Source organism: Osmerus mordax, chromosome 27, assembly GCF_038355195.1.
Source record: "Osmerus mordax isolate fOsmMor3 chromosome 27, fOsmMor3.pri, whole genome shotgun sequence".
NCBI classification, from domain to species: Eukaryota; Metazoa; Chordata; class Actinopteri; order Osmeriformes; family Osmeridae; genus Osmerus; species Osmerus mordax.
The window spans coordinates 8,083,907-8,108,059 of record NC_090076.1 but is presented as its reverse complement, the minus strand read 5'-3'; the positions used below and the strand labels follow the sequence as shown (position 1 = coordinate 8,108,059).

General features: G+C 48.2%; 4 protein-coding genes across 5 annotated transcripts; 2 read left to right on the top strand and 2 right to left on the bottom strand.

Moving 5' to 3' along the window:
* Window positions 1–264: 264 nt before the first annotated feature.
* On the bottom strand, window positions 265–3,682 carry scamp4 (secretory carrier membrane protein 4). The gene is made up of 7 exons (XM_067230166.1): window positions 3,654–3,682; window positions 3,151–3,184; window positions 2,808–2,936; window positions 2,505–2,661; window positions 2,296–2,397; window positions 1,758–1,875; window positions 265–1,650 (listed from the first exon to the last, which is right to left on the bottom strand). The coding sequence occupies exons 2-7, from the start codon at window positions 3,155–3,157 to the stop codon at window positions 1,468–1,470; spliced, it is 696 nt and encodes a 231-aa protein (XP_067086267.1). The 5' UTR covers window positions 3,158–3,184; window positions 3,654–3,682; the 3' UTR covers window positions 265–1,467.
* Window positions 3,683–4,615: 933 nt separating this feature from the next.
* chaf1a (chromatin assembly factor 1, subunit A (p150)) lies at window positions 4,616–12,139 on the top strand. Its single transcript, XM_067230591.1, has 16 exons — window positions 4,616–4,688; window positions 5,480–5,530; window positions 5,654–6,297; window positions 6,679–6,735; window positions 6,934–7,178; window positions 7,318–7,399; window positions 7,577–7,645; window positions 7,908–8,128; window positions 8,273–8,438; window positions 8,549–8,629; window positions 9,069–9,173; window positions 9,358–9,604; window positions 10,142–10,283; window positions 10,445–10,775; window positions 10,879–10,969; window positions 11,054–12,139. The coding sequence occupies exons 1-16, from the start codon at window positions 4,616–4,618 to the stop codon at window positions 11,179–11,181; spliced, it is 2,733 nt and encodes a 910-aa protein (XP_067086692.1). The 3' UTR covers window positions 11,182–12,139.
* A 537-nt stretch (window positions 12,140–12,676) lies between these two features.
* Window positions 12,677–17,965, bottom strand: ubxn6 (UBX domain protein 6). The gene is made up of 12 exons (XM_067230254.1): window positions 17,889–17,965; window positions 17,001–17,085; window positions 16,471–16,625; window positions 16,209–16,273; window positions 15,936–16,064; window positions 15,681–15,778; window positions 15,496–15,571; window positions 15,316–15,400; window positions 14,716–14,935; window positions 14,405–14,535; window positions 14,132–14,277; window positions 12,677–13,962 (listed from the first exon to the last, which is right to left on the bottom strand). The coding sequence occupies exons 2-12, from the start codon at window positions 17,081–17,083 to the stop codon at window positions 13,837–13,839; spliced, it is 1,314 nt and encodes a 437-aa protein (XP_067086355.1). The 5' UTR covers window positions 17,084–17,085; window positions 17,889–17,965; the 3' UTR covers window positions 12,677–13,836.
* Window positions 17,802–23,927, top strand: hdgfl2 (HDGF like 2). Of its 2 annotated transcripts, none has more exons than XM_067230252.1 (16): window positions 17,802–17,997; window positions 18,638–18,714; window positions 19,309–19,447; window positions 19,624–19,830; window positions 19,916–20,038; window positions 20,164–20,232; window positions 20,377–20,554; window positions 20,656–20,737; window positions 20,938–21,235; window positions 21,343–21,470; window positions 21,738–21,805; window positions 21,995–22,065; window positions 22,225–22,326; window positions 22,570–22,666; window positions 22,811–22,931; window positions 23,029–23,927. In XM_067230252.1, exons 1-16 carry the CDS (start codon window positions 17,926–17,928, stop codon window positions 23,126–23,128), a joined length of 1,932 nt encoding a protein of 643 aa, XP_067086353.1. In that variant the 5' UTR covers window positions 17,802–17,925; the 3' UTR covers window positions 23,129–23,927. The 2 variants fall into 2 exon arrangements, with proteins under 2 accessions (XP_067086353.1, XP_067086352.1); XM_067230251.1 differs by having other exon boundaries at window positions 22,570–22,717.
* The last annotated feature ends 226 nt before the right edge of the window (window positions 23,928–24,153 follow it).

Genomic DNA, 24,153 nt, shown 5'->3' with positions numbered 1-24,153 from the left:
AACAGAGGGCCAGTATTTAGTACTGTACATAGCAAGCTAACACGCAGCAGAAATAATACCTAATCCAAGTAGCTGTTTGTCCCAGGAAGGCAGGTGGGACTATCCAAACTGAATCACCATTATGTGATTCTGTAAATTCTGTTGTGCGCTGGCATCCCAGTATTGCTGTCCACCACTTCCAACTGCCAAAATATTTGAATATGAAAATCAGGAATAACACTGTTACCCAGTGAGGGAGTAACAGCGTTTGTAACAATGGGTTTAAATAAGAATATTTATTGAAATTGTTAGACATTGCATAAACACATGACATTTTCAAGAATGTATCTCATATTTTCTAATACCTGTATTAATTATAGAATTGAGACAAAGTAAAAAAAAACTGAATTCAAAATAATTCTCATGGCAGTCCAACCTTTTTGAAGAGAAAACAGAAAGTGAAATGGTTGGCTAGCAATTCTCTCAGCCACAATGTAAACATTGTTCTCCTGTCTGAAGAGCTGTTTTTGAACACTGACTGGAGAGAAGGGTGCTCCTATAACAGGGCACTAGGACTGCACAAAACTAATCGCGTCGCTGCCAAACGAGAGAAGACCAGTGCACATTGAGTAAAACACAAAAGGGCAGTAGTGATCAGTGAAGGCATTCCTATAATGGTGAGCGTCTCAAGCATTATGAGGATGAAAATGTGTATTAGTGTAGTTTTTGGGCTTTGTCATAACAACATAGCTTTACTTAAGGCTAAAGTCAAGCGAGACAGCTTCTATATGCAAGATCTGCTTGTAGGATTAAGGCATGGCTAGTCTTAAGAAATAAGGCAAAATTATATAAAGCAAGAAAGTGTCACAAACACATGGGAGGTGCTATGGTTAAATTCACACCAAAACTCGAATCGCTAGAATAAAAAAAAGCATGCTCTCCAAGTTCCATATCACACTCCAAAGGCAAAACCAAATTCCATGTTCACTTTGACAGGATCAATCAAGATATCCGCTCTGTGCCCTATGAATACTTAAATGTGATGGTCAGTAGGCATCTAAGATTCCTGTAGTTCAGAGGTCATGCTGTTGACCTGGTTTCTTTCCCCTGTCAGAACGCTACTGTTTGAGTACAGACAATCTAGAGAGGGTCCCAGCTGGCTTTTTTTTTCTTCTCTCTTGGAAAAAAGGCAAATGAAATAAGTTCATATACAGAGTAGAAGATCATGTAAACATATGAATTGGAATGGGTCAGATTTAGAAGTTCTGTCAAAAAAAAAAAAAAAGAAAAACATTTTCCAGTTACCATGGAAAAGCTTTTCCATTCATGTTACATGGCCTCTTGGAGTCTCATTCAGATAAGTCAAAATTCACATTCTTTCGAAAAAACACATCAACGTGTCAAATGTGGTGTAGTGGTGTAATTTCGTGTTCTGCTGTCGTCTGCATGCTATGAAATGCTGCTCTTTGTCTCCCCCTAGTGTCCATTTTACCAGGGGCCATTTTCTGGGTAGCTTGGCACTGCAGCTGGGTACTGAGGCAGACTGGGGCCAGTTTCTGCGATGGCGTTGAAACCAGCCTCCCTCACAGGGGCACTCTTCCACAGTCCAGTGCTCCACTCCTCTTGGGCGCGCTCCAAACTACCACCTCCACCGCGGTACAGCCGGTGGACCTATGAGGATGAGGACAACCCACTCTTCAGAAGGTGTGTGTTTGTGTGACAAGTGTGCGTGTTGTGCTGACTGACTGAGAGACTGTGTGTGTGTGTGTTGGACTCACCCTTATGAGAACCAGCCCCATTAGTACAGTCACCAGGGTGAAGAGCAGAGCGGAGAACAGCATGACGACAGCAGAGCCCACGTTGTAGCTGAAAAACATCACTGTCGCGATCCAGCCACTTGGGGGAGATTTGGTGAGAGTGAGGTGGTTGGTGAGGTTAGTACGCCAAGGCAAGTGCAAATGTAAACACACATTGTGACAGGCAACAGTAAGTAAAACGTGGCGTTCTACCGCCAAGCAGTGGACATATTTGCGATAATTCGTGTGATGATGCCAGGAGTGTCATGTCAGAAGTTTTGCCACGCAGTACATTACATTTACTCATTTAGCAGACGCTCTTATCCAGAGCGACTCACAGTAATTACAGGGACATTCCCCCCGAGGCAAGTAGGGTGAAGTGCCTTGCCCAAGGACACAACAGCCAGGAATCAAACCAGCAACCTTCTGAGTAATAGCCCGATTCCCTAACCGCTCAGCCATCTGACTCGCACACTCATACCACACATTTTTGGGGGGACTTGTTCCTATTTCCACTCACCACGCGCCCCATCCAGAGATGCCCACGGTCTGAATGAGGGCAAGGACACACTGGAGGAAGAAGATGAAGAAGAAACTCATGAAGTTGAAGGAACTGTCCGCCCTGGAAGCAGAGAGAAGGGGAACCACGTGTGAGTTGCAGGAACGATAACCCCGGGAGAGAACCAAAACCACCAGTGAGGGGCTGCGTTGTGGTCGAGCGAGCCTTGCCTGAAGGCTTTGTAGAGAGGCCGAAACCAGCAGGTGTAACTACAGGGACTGAAGAGAAAGAGCCAAAGCAGGGAGAGACCAAAGTTGGCTGCACCTCCACCACCAGCCCACCAGGCGATGCATGACACCACATTGACGAACAGGGTCACGGAATACACTATAGGCACAAGAACAGGCAAGTTGATTCACAAGGGTAGAGTTATGTTAAGGTGTTAATTTGGTCATACCACACCTCCTCTCCTGAGAGATACCTCATGAGTCAAAATAGAATAAACAGGCTGGGTAAAGTGGGTTGCAACTTACACATCCACAGGTTGTACACCCTGCGCACCAGCTGTTTGTGTGGGGCAGGGATTTCTTCCTCCACATTCTGGTAAAAGCAGGGCTTGATCCGCAAAAACTTGGGCAGAGGAGGAAAGTTGTTCACCCGCTCTGAAAGAGAACAATGGGATCGATGAGACAGCATTTCAGTTAGCATGCTAATGCGCGATGGGAAGATATTGAGGAGCAGTACGTTATTAAAAGGAAAATGTATAATTAGTCAATGATGAAGTGTCTGTAGTCATCAACGTATGTTGTGGATAAAAACAGTAGCCTATTGAACAAAGTAGTGGGTCAGCATTTCCAAGTAAGTATGCACACAAACCTGTCATTATGAAATCCTATTGGTATGTCCGTTCCTGTTAGTGAAATATAAGGGCACAAAGAACCGGTAGATAACGCCCAAACCTTATCAACAACATTATAGCATAACTGCAGTTATGCTATATAACAGTTAGCAAATGATGTTAGGTAAACGATGAACAAATGTCATTAATGGTTCGTGAAAACACAGTTATCACGGGGGGCTATATAGCTGTGCCAAACAAGCTCGATATAGTGTACCACAGCAACTAGTAGAATTTTTATGAACAACTCGCTACTATTAGTTAGCTAGCTAGCTCTAATGCTAACGTTAGCCTAAATGGCTTTTGAAGCTTGACAGCTGCGTCTCCTTTTTTCAAATAATTGTCATCCACTGGTTAATTGAAAAGAGAACACACTGAACAAGGTGGGATCGATTAAATGTGATATTTCGTAAATAAGTTGCACAACTATGTAATTCCTAAACAACATAACTTAAAGGCAACGGAATCTATTACTGCCTACCTGTACACCGCTAGCCGCTTCGTTGAAGATGCACTGTATTGGGCATCGACTCATCATCGCAGTCCCGTGCGAGCAACCCAGTACAGTTGCATTGTGGGAGTGGTAGTTGTAGTCAGATCCCTGGATATAAATTTGACTTAAACTCATTGACTTTGAAACTACAGATCCCTAAATCTGGCAATGTGTTCTTGTCGGGTGTGAGCAGAGAAATGCTTGAAAACCATGGGATCTATTTTATTTTATTTGATCATAGCAAAACGGCATTATTAAAAAGTTTGACTTTTGTCCGACCACCTATTCTAACCAATCAATGTCTAATTATAATAGCATATTGACCAACGGGGTGTCCATGTTATACAGTAGTATACTGTTATATTCTTATTTTGTATGTCCCAATGATGAGCTTTCTTTTCTTACGGGAAAACTCACTAAAAGGTTCTTATTTCCTTTTGTTTAAGGCTTTTTGGCTTTGTTTTCTTTACTTGAGGAGAGCTCAATTTAACTGAACGGCGTAAGCAATAAGGCTAAACATGCCAGGCAAATGCAATTGCTAAAACTTTGCTTACGCCAGTTATATCATATTAGATCTGAAGAAAATCTCATAGGGGCAGGACTTCCGAGGGTAGGATCTGATAGGCCAACGTGCTCAGAGACACTAGGCGTTTGGACCAATGAGAGAACGAGTTTACGGCAAGTGACTTACTCCCGCCAATTCTGACCGAGGGGCGCGCGGCTGTGTGGAACCAGGCAGCCAGGAGTGGATATGGGGGTAGCTTGTTGAGGATGTGGGAAGATAGCGTTTTATTTAGAAAAAGCAAGAATAGTGATGAAGCGTAGACAGTTATATCGTTAGCACAGAAGTGGTATGTTATTGTTATTGAGGCATCCTCCAAAAGTCATTGCAAAGTTACTCGTCGCAATTGTTTTATTTTCGGCTGAAGGATATCTGAAGTGAGTTTCGCATGGTGGTGGTGATGCTAGCGGCGGAAGACCCATCCTTGGACGGGCATTTAGCCTCTATCCCACGGAGAAGAGGCAAGTTATCCAGCTGCTAAGATGGCTGTTGTGTTTATGGAATTTGAAAGGAAATGTCTTGTCGTAAGTTGGTACTAATGTGTAGAATAATATCATTATCTATTTGAATGGCCATTAAGTAATAACAACGTCAAGTCTACTCCTAGTAGTAGTAGCTTGTTTGCTAGCTGCTTTGCTAACTAGCTTGCTGTTCTGTTACTAGGCGCAGGTTCAGAACCATGTAGCTATTTTATATTTAAGCTACCAACTAGGCTGCATCAAGTGATAATAATGCCACAGTAATGTTTAGAGCTACATGCGATAGCGCAGTACGTGGTAGTTGGCGCAAGGTATATTGATGTATTTACCCTCCACCGGTGCTGTTGGCTTATTGCGGGGGTAGATGGCACTGGTTGACTGACAGAGGTGCTTGTAGACATTGCTGGGCCTTCGCTCTGCGCTTCTAGTGATTTACCGAAAGGCGGGAGCGCTACGCAAACACCCCTGACCGAGTTAGCCTACTAGCTTCGGCAGAGTTACTTTTGATCAAGTTAGTTACGGTTGTTGATTTTAAGTAAAACTGTTCAAATCAAACGGATTTAAGTGTCAAAAGTTGTGATGGCATGCGGGGTTGACGAGCTTTATCTGCATTTCTATTTGTGTTGATCCAGCTTTTATTGAATGATATGTCATAACAATAAACCTAGCAACACAATGCAAAACGTGATATATCTTGCACGTAGCATCAACTTCCGTCACAAAAATTGGAGCAAGATTTTGATAAATAAAATGAACTTTTCTGTTATTTACAGCCATGGCTAGCGGTGTCAAACCCAGTAAGACTAACAAGAAGCTTGTTCAGGGTAAGTTCACAATTCGTCAGTACCTCAGTCGGGGACCTAATTTCTGATCTAGTGTACATGATCTAAACATGATTTTAAACTGAATGACATTGAGAGTTTATTTATTTATCACCCCCTTCTCAGCTCGACTTCCATTCAAACGTCTGAACCCGGAGCCCAAGGAGAGCAGTAAGCCCAAAAGAACCCGAGCCCCCCTCTGCCCAGACCCAGGGGCGTCCGACGGGGAGAACGAATCGGACCGCCCCCAGCTTTCTGTGCGTCACGGGCCCGCTCTGGTCAACGGCCGGGGACCTCTGGACGGCTTCATGAGCCGCGAGAGCCGAGCCTCCCCGGCCAAGTGCTCGATTGTGGACCTTACTGAGGACAGCTGTGATTCGGGTCATCCTCCTGAGCCGCTCCCCACCACTCCTGTCTCTGCCTCCCGCCCCTCCACCCAGGACCACCAACGTAGGAAAGACCCGAGCGCTGGGAAGGTCACCAGCACACCCAAGACAGACCCCTTGAAGTGTGGGATGTCGAAAAAGGAGGAAGAGGAGGAGGAGGAGGAGGAGGAAGAAAAGATGGACACGGCATCTGCCTCACAGCTCGACACCACGCAGGGATCTGACAGCGAGGAGGAGGAGGATGAGGAAGAGGAGGAGCCGGTAAAGGCTGAGATGTCCAGCCACGGAAACGAGTCCATGCTGTCCCCTTCCTCCACCAGCTCCCCTTCTGCTGTGGAGAGCTCCCCTGACCAGGCCAACACAGAGCCCGCTTCACCTGCCACAGTGAGTCGGCCTCTGAACGAGACCCCGTGTGGCAGCATTTACACATCATGCCATCATCTGGATTCTAGTGGATTCAGGGAGTCAGGTGGCTGAGCGGTTAGGGAATCGGGCTAGTAATCTAAAGGTTGCCAGTTCGATTCCCGGCCGTGTCAAATGACGTTGTGTCCTTGGGCAAGGCACTTCACCCTACTTTGCCTCGGGGGGTATGTCCCTGTACTTAATGTAAGTCGCTCTGGATAAGAGCGTCTGCCAAATGATTAAATGTAAATGGATTTGTGCTTCTGCAAGCGCTTGTCACACTTTATCCAAGAAACCTTTTGTATAAATACCCCAATATAACAGATGTAACCTTACTTAATGTGACTTTTCTCCTCTTAATAGGATCTAAAGACCACTCCCAACACGGGGCAGAAAAGTGTCCGAAGACGCTCTCAGAAGGTAAAAGAGGGTCTATATTATATCTAAATATCTGCTATCATAAGTCTGCCCATTCTATCCCTCCACTTTTATCCCTCCTTTCCTTTCCACTGTTGTCACGGACGAGAGGGATGTAATTTCCTGTGTTGTCATTGACGAGAGGGATGTCATTTCCTGTGTCATCATTGACGAGAGGGATGTCATTTCCTGTGTCTGCAGAGTTTGCAGGAGCAGGAGGAGAGGGTCCGCCAGCGCGAGCAGAGGGAGCGCGAGCGGGAGGAGGCCAAGGCTGCCAAAGAGAAGAAGAAGGAGGAGGCTCGCAAACAGAGGGAGGAGCGAGAGAAGGAGAAAAGGGAGAGGAAGGAGAGGGAGGAGCGGGAAAAACTTGAGAAAAAGGAGAAGGAGGAGAAGGAGAAAGCGGAGAAATTAAAGGCTAAGGAAGAGCAACGTAGATCAAAACAAGAGTGAGTTTTCCTGTCATCCGCTGTCCCACACACACACACACTTTTTTTCTGACACTGAGTTTGGCATGCTAGTTGTGTGACATTGGCATCACACAAGTGAAAGTTCATCTGAATGTTTTCGGTGTGAATGTTGCGCTAGGGCCAAACTTGAAGAAAAGCGTAAGAAGGAAGAAGAGAAGCGAGTGAAAGAGGAGGAGAAACGGTTGAAGGAAGAGAAAGATGTGAGTTTTTTCTTCTCTGTACGGTCGCGGCCATCTTCATCATCCCTGAGGGGCGACTTGTTGCATTTGTTGTTGTTTGGTTCGTCTAGACTCAGCTCTGTGCTGATCATCCTCGACCTCAGCCCATGGATCATTACTCTGCATCACCTAGTAATGTCTGTCCCCCTCTGTTCCCAGCGGATGAAAGCGGAGAAATCAGAAATCACTCGATTTCTGCAGAAACCCAAGACCCAGCAGGCCCCTAAGGTAATGCTTCAAATCTGATGATCAATCAGATCAAGCATAAAGGTCAGAACTGAATATGTGATTTGGAGACTAGTATGAGTAACCACAGTAGGTTTCAGGCACCTGGCACTTTCCTAGTCCAAATTACCAGGGGGTGCATTTCGTGGCAAGACCCAACACAGCCCTGCCCAGAAATGCACCCCCCCTATAACTTCTGCTCTGTATATCCTAGCATCAAATGATTCTTACAGTATTAATACGACCCTTTCCTTTCTCCTCCTAGACGCTCGCATCCGCCTGTGGAAAGTTCGCTCCGTTTGAGATCAAAGAGCACATGTGCCTGGCTCCCCTGACCCGTGTTCAGCTGGACGAGTCTGGGATGAAGGAGCTGGACCTGTGCTTGGAGAAGCCCCATGGAAACTCCAACAAGCTGCTGAAGGCCTGGACCAGTAAAGAACCTGGCAGGTCAGGTCCAACCAAGCCCAGACAAGCTGACGCGATGAGGTACGGCCGTCCGGGATCCACACAGCTCCCCCGCTCTCCCTCACCCGCGACGAGGAGAGAGAATTCCAGCTCTCTCTTTCTCTCTGAACTATTTAGTGAGATTTTTGTTCCTGTTCTGATCTCATCCCTGCCCCTCTCCTCCAGGGAGTGCACGGCCGAGAGCCCCCGACCAGACGGGGTCCCCGACCGCCAGCGCTACGGCCACATGAAGCTGCTTCAGTTCCGGGAGAACCACCGTCCGGCCTACTGGGGCACCTGGAGCAGGAAGAGCTCTCACATCACCCCACGCTGCCCCCTCAGACAGGACAAGGCAAGGATGTTAGCATGCTAGCATGATTAGCGTCAGAACCGGAGCGCGCGTGCGAGGCCGTCGCGTGAATGTTTTAGCTCGAGTTTGAAGCGGGTGTTCTCTCTCCGCAGGTGCTGCTGGACTACGAGGTGGACAGTGATGACGAGTGGGAGGAGGAGGAGCCTGGAGAGTCGCTGTCGCACAGCGAGGGGGTACGTGTCCTCCCTTTTTTTTTATTGTCATTCAACAGTACAGACTGAGTGCACATATGAACGAAATTTTGTTCTGCTGGCTCCTAAGTAGTGCTCTAACTTAAAACCGTACTCCTTGTGGAGTGAATTCAAATAAAGGCAAATAGTATACAATGGATCAGTGGTTCTCAAACCTGTCCTTAAGTACCACCTGTCCTGCATGTTTCAGATGTTTCTTGGCTCCAACACACCTGATTCAAATGCATGTTCGTTACCAGGCTTCTGCAGAGATAGATAACGACCCATTTATTTGAATCAGGTGTGTTGGAGCAGGGAAACATCTAGAACATGCAGGACAGGTGGTACTTGAGGACAGGTTTGAGAACCACTGCAATAGATAACCGTGTAAAATATAAATATGTGCGATGTTGTGGTCCCAACATCCTGTCTGTGTTCTCAGGATGACGATGATGAAGGAGGGGAGAACGACGACGATGATGACGATGGCTTCTTCGTTCCCCACGGTTACCTGTCGGACGGGGAGGGGGCGCTGGTGGAGGAAGAGGTACGCGTCTCAATGTTCACGTAGAAACAAGTCGGAACGTTTCCGTCGTCGCGCTGCTTTACCCAGAGTCCCCTCTGTCTAACCACTAACGCTGTAGCGGCAAAGCAGAACCGACAGTACGACAGTCATCCTCGAACCGCCACTTGTCGCCCCTGATGTAAACAAACCCCTTATGTCTCCCCAGGAGGGTGGAGGCGACCTGGAGAAGCAGAAGGTGCGCCAGAGGCTGAAGGCCCGCGAGTGGGACGAGCTCATGGCCAAGAAGAGGTTGCGGGTGCTGGAGGCGGTGGTGAGGGGCTGCGTGTGGGAGGGGGACGGACCCCCCCTGGAGCTCTTCCAGCCCTTGGCCGTGTGCCTGCTGGAGCCCCTGCCCCGGGCCGAGGCCAGCACACCGGAGGACCCCGCCAGGAAGCACCAGCGTGACGAGCAGCGTGAGTCTGACGGCCCTTTTTGGGTTTTTTTGTTTTCATTTAGCAGACGCTCTTATCCAGAGCGACTTACAGTGAGTACAGGGACATTCCCCCCCCGAGGCAAGTAGGGTGAAGTGCCTTGCCCCAGGGACACAACGTACATTTGCACGGCCGGGAATCGAACCGGCAACTTTCTGATTGGTAGCCAGATTCCCTAACCGCTCTGCCATTTAACCCCTGGGAAGTCCAGACCTGAGGCAGTCTAGACCGCAGAGATGCCTGGTGTACACCAGGAGTAGAGCTCTAGTGGACGTCCCTACCCTGCCTCCCTGCACAGGGCCTTAGTGTTTACTGCAACTACTGGAGGTTGTTTTCTGTCAACAGGTTTTAGTCTCGCACGTACCAATTGTCTCGTGGCAGCTTTATGACAATGCTGTTGCTGGAGTCATTGAATGTCGGACACATTGACAACTCTGAGACAAGAGTGCAGGCCCAGATTGGAGCTGTTTGTGTCGGGAGACGGGGTGTTGACGTCAGTCCTCCTTCTTGTCCCTCTAGTGCTGTCCCAGCTGCTGCCCTTGCTCCACGGCAACATCAACAGCAGCAAGGTGATCATCACCGAGTTCCAGGAGTTCTGCCGCCAGCAGGTGCCCTCTCCCCTGCTGTCCAGCCCTCCCAGCGACGCCGACATCCCCACCAGGTAGCTGCCGCCACAGGCCAAAGCGAGTTGTCGTGGGGCGTCACACCCGACGCTAGGACACGCAGAGAGAAAAGGACATTTTCCGAGGAGCTCCTGTCAGTGTAAATTCTTCCAAGTCATGTGACAGGGTCATGTGACGTTCTCTTTCCCGTCTCCCCCAGGATCCGTCTGAAGCGCCTGATCAAGGCCAACGCCGTGTACGAGAAGCGCTCCTCCTACAGGCCCTGCTGGTACGTCCACAACGACGTCCTGGTCCGCTTCCACCAGGAGGCCCTGCCCGTGCCCTGCCAGTGGAGCTACCTGACCTCCGGGGCCCAGACGCCCAGGGAAGAGGCGTCGGGGGCGGCCACGGGCTCCCAGGGTAGCTCCCCCACCACCCCGCAGGCCTCCTCCACCACCACCACCACCACCCCCACCTCCTCCAACAAGAGGAAGAGCGCAGGATGCGTGTCCATCACCAAGTTCATGAAGAAGTGTGCCGACCCTGAGCAGGTTGGGAAACTGGCTTTGGAGAGTTTCTCCTTCTTGAGAAGAGTTTCTGAATTCATGTTTAGTTTTTCTGTCCCGGTGACTGACTTGTCTCGTCTTGTTCCAGACTGAAGTGATGGAGACAGACGGCTTCCAGGCGGACACGGAGGACGATGACGAAGACCCAGACTGTGTCATCGTCTCCAACAGGCAGAGCGGTGAGTCACCCCCCCCCCCCCACCTCCCAGAGGATCACCTCCCTACCCCCCTCACGCTCCGAACTGACCCTTCCTCTCTCGTAGGATCCTCCAGGGGGGACACACCCGCCCCCTCAGCCGAGGGAGAAGACGCCCAGCGGATGGAAGTGACCCCCTCTGAGACGGCTGCTCCCGCCCTGCCCTGCCCTGCCTCCACCCCGGCTACAGCCTGAGACCTGCCCCTGCCCCGAGGCCTGGGTGTGGAGAGGGGAGGGGGGGTCACCAGACAAAATCACGTCTTTAATCACGATAGCACACTCTGGTGGTGGTGGCTCCCAAGCCTCCCCCATTCAGTATTACGCCCCAGTTCCCCGTCAGCAGTAGAGACGTCCACCAGAGCCAACAAACTGAAGGGCGAGGTTTATTTTTTGACGATGATGATTCACGATCCAGGCTTGGTTGGTTGTGTTGGCTAGACAGACGTGCTGGTGTGGATCTCTGGGACGTGTGGAGGATGGGGAGGGGTCCGCAGACCTCCCTCCCCCTGCTGTCTCATCAGACTGGGCTTCACATCGGGGGAGAGGTGGGTGTCTCCTGGACGGCAGCCCCAGTCTCATCCTTTTATACGTGCGGATTTGCTGTTGTTTTTTTTTCCCTCTCTCTCACCTTCTAAATTACTTGAACTGGTTGAATTCCTTAACTAAATAATGATATTATTAAATGTATGCACTTTTATATGCCTTTCATTGTCCCCCCCCCCCCCCCCCCCCCCGGGATGTCCTTACCAACATGTCACCCAGAGTCTTCTCATCGAGAAATCTTCTCCTACTGGGGTTGACAACCTGGCTCTTTCAGGCTGCTATACACACAGCCCACTGTACTGTCCCAGGCTGCCATTTTGTCTTTTTTTTAAATAATGGTTGTTGAGTGTTCTTTGCCATTTGCTTTTCGGTTTCAGCGGCATTCAGAGACGTTTTGAATGCTTTCCTGTTTCTGCCGTTTGCAGATACGGTCAAGGTATCTCTTAGTTTGTATTTGAATAAAGCATTATTTAAAAAACAATTGACATGAGCAGCATTTTGCAGGTTGGTACTGGACTGAACAAAATAAAGATTTGGGGATTTAATAAGCTTGTGTGTCTTGTGAAAGAAGTCGTCTTTCATATGAGCTCGTTTCTGTAATAAAGTTGTTCAGTGGTCAGATTCCTAAACTATGAGGCTCCTTTATATGTATAATATAACAGATTAGACCATTTTCATGGATCTTTATTACAGGCAGGTTACAAAGCAACAGAACGGAAGTACACCTTTAGTGTTTTGTCGATAATCATAAGCCTACGTAAATTAGATACCTTGCAAAAACTGCTCTGATCAGCACAAATCGTCAAAGCTCTGACTATATTAAGTGGTTTACCATTATTGGTATAGACTGGTACAAGCAATATGCTGAAAACCAAACAATCGAGGGTAGGTTTGATGTTCCCAGTTCTCGGAGCATGGCGGAGGCCCAGGAGTTGGTTTGGGGAAAGCCGTGGATGTCCCGGCTGATCTGAGAGGCGCTGACAGACGCCACTAGGATGTGCTGTGTGTGTGTAGCTGTGAGACAAGCTGGACAGTTACTGTGAGGAGAGGTAGGTCGTCATCCCAGCCATCCACAGCCACAACACCCCCCCCTCCCCCCAAAAACAATAACAAACCATGCTCTCTCTCCCCCCCCCCCCCCCCCATGACCATGTGATCAAGCTGCGTTCACGTTTATAGTTCCTGATGACAGTAGAGAAGGTCCTGGACACTGCTCAGGTCAGTCTCACCACAAATGCATTTGACACAAACACCAACAGTCTGACAGGACCACAGAACAACACCAGCTATCAAACAGTTGACTTCCCATGCTGCTTAAGTCAAACGATACATTAGAACGTGATCAGGGTTGGCAGGTTACAGTCCAAAGCTCTAGCAGCAAGCCCAAACTGACATCTGATCCAATAAACTGTTTAACATGGCTGCCTAAATGCAGATCAAACATGCATTTCCCCCATATTCATATTTGGGAATCGAGGGTACCTTTAAAAGTGCTTGTGATCTCAAATAGAAGATTACAGGATTAGTCCGAAGCAAAATAGTTTGAACCACAACATGGCCTTCTAGCTGCAGTCTCATGAATACAAGTTAAAGCCTGACAGTCGAGTTTCTTCAGTCTCGAACATCTCGTTAGTTCCTATCAAATTGTGACAGTTCCCACCACTGACACACAGTCTGCTTTACAATAGACCTGATCCAAATAGTATTTTTAAATTTATCTGTGTTTGAAGTAAAATGCTATTTAACTCAGGTCTGACTTCCACAACTAGGCTACTTACTCCTAAGTGTATAACCAGTACAGTACACCCGTTATCTGTCAGACGTTGTGAAAGCAGGATGCATATGAAAGCAGGGCAGGAGACACAGACAGGGTTACAACATGGGCCTCCGCCCCCCTTCTAGGTACACTACCTAATCACAGGTCTGTCACGACAAGGGAGCGCTTTCACAGATTCGGGTCTCTGTACGCACATTCAGGGGAAACAACTCAACATAAACACTGGGTGGCGTCATCTGTCTTTCTCCTTACTCAGGAGAATACCTGCCGGCGAATCCTTGAATGGATTCATTTCTACAGCCTCCGGGAGGAGAAAGAGAGAGGGGGGGGAGGGAGGACAGAAATGGAGGGAGGAGAGGGATGGAGGAGAGAGAGGGAGGGATGGTGGAGATGGAAGAAAGAGGGGGGGGAGGGGAGGAGAGAGAGTGGGAGGGAGGGGGGGAAAGGAGGAGTAGAAAAGGGCTCAGCAGGGTGTGCGCTGGAGGGTGATGACTCAGGAGGCCCGGGGACCGCGGAGGCCTGCCTGCCACTCAGCTGAGCGTCCGAATGTTCTCCAGGAGCTGGGGCTTGAGGATGGCAGGGCCCACCCCCCCGGCGGCCGCGATGTCCTGCTGCACGGCCGCGTCCCAGGAGAACGTCAGCAGGGCGGTGGGAACCTGAGAGAGAGAGAACGCACCACACGCTGACTCAGCAGACCAAGCACGGCCGCCGCTCACAGACGAGGAATAATAACGGGTTCATTCGGCAGACGCGTTCCCCCCCCCGAGGCAACCCTTTTTCCAGCTCGACACATGCTGCGAGGACAGCCGCGGTCTCTCGGCTTACCAAGCTGCACTCGTTGAGAGCCACCTCCTCGTCCTCCTGGAGCTTCAGTCCTCCAGGCGCTATGAGATCGAATGGCCAGCCGTCCACCAGGGCTTCCCGCACAAACTGGAAGAGCGCAGACACCCGCTCCCAAGCCAGGAAGGTCCCTGAGAACAGCAGGAGAGGAGGTAAGACATCCCCACGACGAGCCAGCGGGGGGGAGGATGTGGTGGTTGTTAAGCGTCGCTCGTCTCCGTGTTACGGTCCCGGAGGTGTCGGGGGCGGGGCACAGACCTTGCAGCAGGTTGCCATCGGGCAGCCGGACTCTCAGCAGGGTGTAGTTGTACTTCCTCCTCTCCCTCTGCTCCTCTCGCTCCCGCATGGCCTTCGTGCGCAGCATGGCGTTCTTCTCCACCACTTCGCTCCTGACACACGCACGCGCACGCACACACACGAGGAGAGACATGGCAGCACTGAGACAAGAGAGACTTGATATTCCCCTGCGATACCTCGACCTGGCACCCAAGTACGGGCTGTTCGAGTTCAGTCGTGACATCATCAGGCCGTGACATCATCAGGCCGTGACATCATCAGCCGGTGCCTACTTCTGCAGCTGCTCCTTCTTCAGCTCCTCGGCCGTCAGGTTGTAGAACTCCGGAGGCAGCTCGAAGCGGGTGGCGTTGGGGGAGGGCCTGAAGGCCTGCGTCTGGCGGTCCAGCTGGGCTCGGACCGGCTCTCCCCTCTGCAGGCGATCCCTCCTGTCCCTCATCTCCTCCAGGGCCTCGGGGCTCTGCTCCCCAAGCAGCAGGAACTCCTCGCTCTCATCTGGGGAGGGAGGAGAGGGAGGGGATTCAAGTTTCACGTTTTTATTGACAGGTGCACAGAACAACACAAGGTCAGACTGGGAACTGAAATTCTTTAGCAGAAATTAGCAGACGCTTTTATCCAAAGCGACTTCCATGAGAGAGCTTTACAAAAGTGCATAGGTCACTGATCATAACAACGGGTACAAGACAACGCAAAGCAACCTGGCATAACATAACATATAAGTTCACTCCTAGCACTGGGCCCTAGCTCCACATTGGGCCTAATTCAGATCATTAATATCCCATACGGCCGGATGATTGACTGCATTCATCACTGAGGTTTTGGATGCTCCCCTGCAGAAATAGCCATCAATGATTTCAAAACAGACGTGTCCTCACCTTGTCCTTCCACAGGCAGCATGACACTCTCAAATCCCAAGGCCAGCAAATACTCCAGACTCCCATCTACATTCCTCACCTTCTCCTGAAACACACCCAAACATGACTTTTATAATGTATGTATAGTAATAAAGTAAGCCTTTTTTTGTTTTATTTGTTTTACTGTATGTATTATCATACCTGGAAGACCTTGTTGCTAAGCTTGATCTTTCTGTACTTCTCCTCTGTGGGATTCTTACATATGTTTTCAATGTATCTGAAGGGGTTAGGAAACACACAATGACAGTCAGTCAAGGCACATCTTGACAGACTGACTTCGTAGAAGCTAAATGTGGAAGAGTGCTGCTGTGAGTCCTGTGTCTCACTTGCTAATGACGTCCACTGCAACCTTTACTTTCTCTCTGTCCTTGTTGAAGGTATGCAGCATCATTATGGAGGCCTCCACTGGGTCCTCCTCAAACCTCTGTAAGACACAGTAAAACACTTTCCATAAGCCGTTAACTTGCAGCTCATCACTTAACCGTCAGAACGGAAGTACGTACATTCTTGTCGCGTGTCAAAAACGTCATGTAATATTCATGTCCGTGAACGCATCAGAACGAACAACAACACGAACTTACCATGAAGATGGCCTCTTTAATGTGCACTTCTCTCTCATTCTTGGCCAGAGTGGCTCCAGTCAGTGGACAGGTGAAATAAACGCCCGACACTGAGAAACACGATGGATCCTTAACTGCCACTTTGGATTCCTGAAATCGATTATTGTGATTATTTTTTGACAGGTTATTCACGATAATACATGGCTATACGTTGTTTGGCAATTTTTCATAACGTGTTTGTAACGGAGGTTACCAATCGGGGCGATTCTAAAATCGCCACTGTTACCTACTTACTTCAAGTGCTACAACTTTCAACTTCTCTGCAGCTGCAGCTGCCTCTGCCTCCAACTCTCTCTTCACTACGGAGGAATAATCCGCTCGTTAGTCCACAATCCATTTTAATTCCTGTTTGCGTCAGAAACTTTAGGATATCTAAATAATGTATCTATTTCAGCGTAAAATGTTATGCAAATAGATAGATATATCGCTTAAACAACGACCAAAGTGTAAGAATTATTATAAACTATACTGAGCGAAGTGGGACAACCTATCTCACCTTGGTTTCTTATCGCATCCTGTGAGGTCGGGGCTTTAGGGCGGTGCTGCTGGTCGATCCTGGCCAAGGCTGCAGCCCCTGCCCTCTGAGCACCATCTGTGGGGGTTTGTCGCGACTTGGAGGTGCCGCTGCTCTGCACTGCTCGTGGTTTGGAACTGTAGAGCAGAGGATCGATTGATCTTAGCTCTAACCAAGTGGGCCTGTTTGCATTTCGGGATGCAATATGGTGTTCATATCTACACCGTTAGTTAGCTCAGTAATTGAGATAATACATAAGTCTTAGCTTAACATAAAGCTGTTCCGAGAGGGCGACAAGAACCCTACAAGACCAAGGGGACTAGAACAGAAGTGATTATCTAACCACTAGGTAATTGGCTAGCAAGCTGGGGTAGCTAAGTAGTAAGCCTATGCTTTAAATACAATTTGAGACCGTGCTATCAACACGCATCTTTAGTGTATGGTATGTTGTTAGTATTTTTACACTCCTGCACAGCTCTATGCTTAAGCGGAAAGTTTATTTCGAGAGATACCTGGAGTCTTCTGTGAGTTTCTTTCCAGGTCCTGCCGATTTGAATTTGACGTCTTTCTTAATGTCCTCAAAAAACTTCTTCATTTCTTTATGATGTCAGAAGATTTTTTCCCCGCAAAAAAATACAAGTAAATCGGTTGTTTTCAATTGTGCCCAGGGAGGTTGTGACAGTTTGGATGCTAGTTGTACAAAAATTGTTTACATAGAAACCGGAAAAGGAAGTCAGGGACAGTAGTTTATTCCGGTAGAGTTCAAACAACGACCTCTTGTGGTTTTGTTGATTATGCCCCAACTGAGCACAGTACTTTAATGTAGACATTTTTTGTTGACATTTATGTAAAGATAAATCCATTGTAGATGTCGTCGTCCCCCCCCAATTTACATGTATATATGTATGGTCGTTAAAGTCAAACATATGAGAATAATACAAATTAATGTGTGGTATTATGGTTTCAAACGTGTGGAAGGTGCAAGGTTCTTTGCTCATTAAACGGTTATTTTTTTGTTAATTTACGACAGGAACCAGTCATCAAGAGAGGTTGTATGACCTATAATGTTTAAACTCAACAGAGCATTTAAATGTTACATTTTACAATGTTTTTAAATCAACGTGTTAGAGAAAAATATATGAAATTAGCTGTTTACACTTTAGAGAATACCATTGGTTACAAAAATAGAATGACGGAAGTCCAACCAATTACAGATGCCTGTAGGAGGGATTTCCGTCTTGGTAATCAGAATTAGCGGAAGCTGTCCATCTGGAACTGGCCGCCTCGTCTCGCGCTGTAGTGAAGCTAGCTTGATAGGTAGCTAGCTAGCTAACTTCATCTTTACAGGTTTTGTGTCGGCCTGAAAACGGGCAAGGATAAAGACACAAATAACTCCATACTTAACGGAAGTGGAAATCCGGTGCAAAGAGGAGAAGAATGCCGCACAATTTCCAGCCTGGAGACCTAGTCTTCGCCAAAATGAAGGGGTACCCCCACTGGCCAGCCAGGGTAAGCTTGCACAGTAGTAACCCTGAGAGTAGGGGGTGGGCGGCTGTGCCGACTGCCTCTGCTTAGCCAGGACGCTTGAGGTTCGATGTGCATCCTTAGCAGGTACTGCCTGACATGGATATTCAACCAGGCTCCTGCCCCGTTCTTCGAACATTTTTATGGTTGTTTGATGATGTAGAAATCAGTATGCATGGCATCTATAATGGCTATAATATGACTTGAAACTAAGAAAAGATAGCATTTTAGGCTATTCAAAATGACGTTGCAGGCAGTGATATGATTGCTGGCTTGTAACTGCTACTCAGCCATAAACTGTTCCACGTAAAACAAAGTATTGTTGATTCGTAACTTTCTAGATCGTTCGGATTATTCATGACAATATCCCTAAGGATATTTAGTTCGCGCTCGTTAAAGCTATTTCCAACCTTGTAGATAGTTATGTTTGTGTTAAAAAGTCAATGAATTATATTGAGCACCATTTTCGATAACAAATGTATGCCAGTGCTGGAGAACAATTTCCCAGGCACATACTTTCGAGATAATTAGTTTGTAGTTACACACAATGGAAACGTCGAAACTGTACAACCATGAAACCTTCTAGGTCTAACCTAACAATATAACCGATGTGTCTGTCTCACAGATTGAGGATGTGGCGGATGGGGCAGTGAAACCACCCCCAAATAAGATACCAATTTTCTTCTTTGGTACTCATGAGACGTAAGTGTTGCCTATCTTTTAAAACTGAGATAATTTCTCTTTGGATGGGAGTTAGACCAGTGTTCACTGTCACGGTGTTCCTTAAATTAATGAATTAATAATGTTTACATTATTGCAGGTGACCCTACTTGATGTTTTTTTTTCTATTAAAAATAGTGTTGCATGCATTACTTAATTGTATTTTGGAGATAATTTTTCATTACTTCTGTATCAGTGGTATACTGTTTATGCATTTGTTGTTATTCTGTGAGGATGTCATTTGAGTCTGATTTATATCTTGTAAGGTACATTGTAGTTACAACCAAACCACCCTAAGGTCATCTGAATTGCATGTGTCAATGTTAGAATGGTTTCTTTTGGATAAATCATTGCTGCGTTTGTTTTGCAAGACGGTAGATGCACTATTTACAATCACCCACTAGGTGGCATGCCACCTCAGTCTGTTTACTTCATCAATAAATAACATTTGGGGTTAGAGTTCAGGAATATGCCTAACTTGAATTGTCGTTCACCTTTAGGCCAATGGTTGTAAACATTGGATTCAAATGTGGAATTTAATTGAATGTATCTTTCCTATTTCTCCTTTCTTTCCAGTGCATTCCTTGCCGCAAAGGATCTTTTTGCCTACGATAAGTACAGTGAGCGCTATGGGAAGCCCAATAAGCGGAAGGGCTTCAACGAAGGCTTGTGGGAAATCCAGAACAACCCTCATGCGTCCTACAGCGCCCCAGCTGTAAGTTCATCAGTTCTCTCCATCCTGTGGAAACCCCAAAAGCATAGCCTCCTCTAACTGCCCTTCCCCCTTTCAGCTCAAATGATTGAATGGCCATTTCCTGTGTTTAATCATCACACAACTAACATAGGACTTCGTTTACAGAAGTGACACACTGTTTATTATTAACTTTCCAGCCGGCCAGCTCATCTGACAGTGAAGGCAATGAAGCGCCGGCAGGAGAAGCCCCCGGAAGTGATGAGGATGATGATGAAGAAGAAGCAGTCGTCCCCAGGAAGGAAGACACAGCAAGCGATGTCGATTCTGATTCAGGAAGTGAAGATCGAGGAAGGGGAGGAGGAGGGGGAGGGGGAGGAGTCAAAAGGAAACCCCCGGCTGCAAAGGTAATATCCTCGTCGGCGTCGTGACAGATCCATGACCCGTCTTAACACCGGACACGAAATGATTCCGTTTAATATCCTCATCTAGCGCCCCCCCCCTGCCAAAAAAGCGCGTGGCTCGTCCAGTGACAGGGATGGGGACAGTGGCTCGCCCTCTGATCCAGACCCATCCCCCAGCTCCGACTCCGACTCCGGGAAGAATAGCGACCAGGTCACTACCTTCACATGCAAACACACACACTCAAAACATCCATGTGTTTTCAACACCAGACAGTTCCACCCTCCGTATCTTCTAATGAGAAGTGTGTGTGTGTGCCTCTGTGTGACCCTGTGCAGGACTTCACTCCAGAGAAAAAGGCACCAGGCAGGGCTGGGAAGAAGGTCGGAGGCAGAGGGAAGAAAAAGGTGGGCAGAGGGGGGCCAGCCTTCAGACGGGACCGCGTCCCATGGGGAGCAGGACCGCGTCCCATGGGGAGCTGGATGGCGAAGCCGTTTCACATTCCCTGCCCTCCCTCTCATGACGTGTTTTTTTTCCTCTCTGAACCCCAGAAGGCCACGTCGGGCTCTGACTCCGGCTCCCAGTCGGACCGTAAAGGAGCGGGGAGCGACTCCGAGGACGACGACAAGCCGCGGCCCGCCGTGTCCGGATCCGAATCCCAGTCCGGCTCCAAATCGGACTCGGACTCAGACCCACCTCCACGGAAGGCTACCCAAGGCAGGAAGAAAGGTGAGGCTCCCTAGCAACCCCTCGTTCTTTGATTCTGGGGAATCGCTCGTGTTTGCCACCGTGATAACACTTCCTGTCCTCTGACCTTTGCTCCTCCACAGAAAAACCGCCCCCGAAGCCAAAAGGACGGAAAGCCAAACCCGCTCCGGCCAAAGCGCCATCCTCCTCCTCAGACAGCGACAGGTCAGTGCTGATCATGTGACTGATGATGATGATGATGTTGAATGACGACAACAGCTCAATTGGTTTTAAAGTAGACGTGACCTAAAATAAGAACGCCACCGAACAACAGCGGCCAGCAAGTGCGCGTGTGTTCTGAGTGCGAGCCTGATTTCCCCCCCCTCCCCCCCCCCCCCCCCCCCCCCCCCCCCGCCGCCGCGCAGCGACAGCGAGCCGGACCGCATCAGCGAGTGGAAGAAGCGGGACGAGGAGCGCCGGCGCGAGCTGGAGGAGCGGCGGAAGAAGGAGGAGGCGGAGGAGCTGCGGCGGCTGCGGGAGAGGGAGAAGGAGGAGGAGGAGAAGAGGAAGAAGGACAAGGAGAAGGGCGCGCGGGGCAGCAGCAGCGGGAGCGGCAGCAGCTCGGACGAGGGCATGGACGATCACCCGCTGAAGAAGTCCAAGAAGCCCCCGCCTCCCCCCATCCCGGCCCCCTCCGACTCGGACTCCGCCCCCACCTCCGAGGTAAGCCTTGGGGAGGGCGGAGACTACTTTTCCTATTTCCCATTTGGCCTTTGTTGGTTTTGTTTTAGATCGGGTTCGATTGATCGAATAAACTGGCGCTGTTGCAGGTGAAAAAATCTGCCAAGCGCTCAGACAACCAGAAGAAAAGCCGAGGGAAGAAAGAGAAGGACGGGAGAGACAGGAAGGAGAAGGAGAAGAAAGGCCGGCGATCAGAGGAGAGAGGGTCCAGAGGGAGGTGTGTACACGCAGGGGAACCAGACAAAGACCAGGGGGAAGATCTCATTAGATGCAGCCTTCATTAAATATGAATGTGCACAGATCACTGAGCTCTCTCTCCTCTCTCTCTCCCCTCTCTCTCTCCTCTCTCTCCCCCTCTCTCTCTCCTCTCTCTCCCCCTCTCTCTCTCTCTCTCCTGTCTCTCTCCCTCTCTCTCTCTCTCTCTCTCTCTCTCTCTCCTCTCTCTCTCTCTCTCTCTCTCTCTCTCTCGCGCGCGCGCGCGCAGGTCCAAGCCTGACAAGCCCAAGCGTAAACCAGAGAGGCCCCCTGAGAGGAAAGTAGAGAAGAAAAAGGGTCAGTGCTTTCAAACGTTCAATTCAAAACACCACATCTGTCCATGTCAGGAGGCCTGCCGTTGTCCCTTATGGATACGGATTTGCATACACTATGTACACTTCCCCCGGGACAGTTAGATACATAGATCCCAGAGATAACAATGCTCTCCATGCCCTGACTCTTTGTCTCCACTCTGTTCGCTTGTAGAGCCGACCCCAGAGGAGAAACTACAGAAGCTTCATACTGACATCAAGTTTGCACTGAAGGTGGACAACCCAGTGAGTGGTTTGTAACAAAGCTCCATTCGCGAGCCAACAGTTACCGTGCCAACAGTTACCGTGACGCAGAGACGAGATCAACGGCTCGATAAAAGTGGTTTCACGCATACGATTGTGATGAATGTGACCTCTGACTGCTTGTGGATGTGTGTTTGACAGGACATTGAGCGCTGTCTACAGGCCCTGGCTGAGCTCGAGGCTGTGCAGGTCACCAGCCACATTCTACAGAAGAACTCGGATGTCATCGCCACGCTCAAAAAGGTGACTGACTCATCCACGATCGAGGGATAGGTGTAGCTCAGTGGTAGTGCATTTGGCTGCAGGTCAAGAGGTAAAAGGTTCAAATGAATTCCCTGTTTGTTGATTTAAATAAAGTTGTCCGCTGATAAAGTAATTAACATACTTTTTTATGATCACATTTATGACCTAGCACAAGCTGTATTTACGACTTCATTTGTTTCTGAATAGTAATCTTGTCTGACTTCACTTGTCCTTTTTCTGCAGATACGACGGTACAAAGCCAGCAATGCTGTTATGGTGAAAGCCAGCGAGGTCTACAACAAGCTAAAACTGCAGTTCGTGGGCAAGTCAGAAGTGTTAGGTAAACCTAAAACAGAGCAACAAGATAATGGAAAGGAGTTAGAGACTACAGGTGATTGTAGTGTTAAAAAGTCATCGCCAACAGATGCTGTCACGCTAACGAATTAGCATTAGCATTTGATTTGTTGTTTTTCCCCCTCATCAGACCCGACACCTGTGAATGGAGAATCCGAACTCCAGAAAAAAGACGCTCCTAATGTGGAGGACGACCCCAAGTCCCCTGTCGAGGACGAGGAAAATGACCGTGTGGTATCAAGTCCCAAAAGGTAAACGTGACATTCTTGGGTGCAAATTCTTGTTTTTGTTCCTCGCAGACCGAATGAACGCTAGGTCTGATGGTCTGTGTCCTCTCTCTTCCCCCAGGCCTAGTCCAGACAGCCCACCAGAACAGCAGATATACACTGATGAACCCCCCCACCACACCATCTCAGCAGAGACCGGACCACCTGCGATTGAGAGCTGAAGACCCACAGAGCAGTACAACTGATTTAAACAGCAGAAAGGAGAGCTCACTTGTCTGATACTGCGCTGACCTCTTTGTCGTTTTCAATTGTATTTTTGTTTTCTTTTTTCTACGACGCCCGGCCCCCCGATTTTGTCTTGCTCCACAATACCTTACTTTTTATTTCCTCCCTCATGAACTCTAACTTTGGTCTTTCATATTGTATATTGAGAGAATCCATTTTAGCACTTCTGACAGGAATGTTGGAGGGGAGAGAGAGGTGGAGCCACTGCAAGTCATGAATGTTTTCGCTTGAACATTTTTGTGTTATCGTGCGAGTTAAAGAATCTGTTGGCTATGCTTTATTGAAGATAGATCGGCTATTTGTGTGAGTGTGTTTGTGTTTGAGATGGTATGTGTGGAACAGAGCAGTGCTTTATGTCAGTCTTTGTTGGGTTAATTTTTTATTTGGTTTATTGTTCATTCTGTCTCCGCCACGAATTATTAAGCCATTGATGAAGTCACTTCAAATGTTTTCCAACTGAGGTCCACCAATGTTTATTTTAAATAACTAGTGTGTTTTCAGAATCAGACACTTCTACTTCTCTACATACTGAATTCTGTGGAATATACCCCTTACCATCCGGCCTTCCCACGGCATCCGTTTTCAGTAACTTTCATAATTAACTGAATAACATGTACAGATTTAATGAAATATTGTAGCAAGTTGTGGAAACGCTATTCAGATCCCATTTCTTTGGAGCCCATTTAACATTTGCTTGTTGAACATACAATAAAAGTGTTTTTAGTGCTATGTAAATTGGTAAAATCATTTGTTTCATTAGTTGAGACTTAAATTAAAATCTCAGCATGGTGGTCCAAACCTGCACTTTTTTGTTTGACTGGTGGTTGGTTGCTTATATGATGTGTTGAAAAACAGGTGTTCAGAAGTGAGATCAGACTTATTCAGAGCCATAGGCCTACACTGCAGATTGTTTAAAAATATATATATATCATGAGATATGCCGCAATGTTAGTCGGTATAA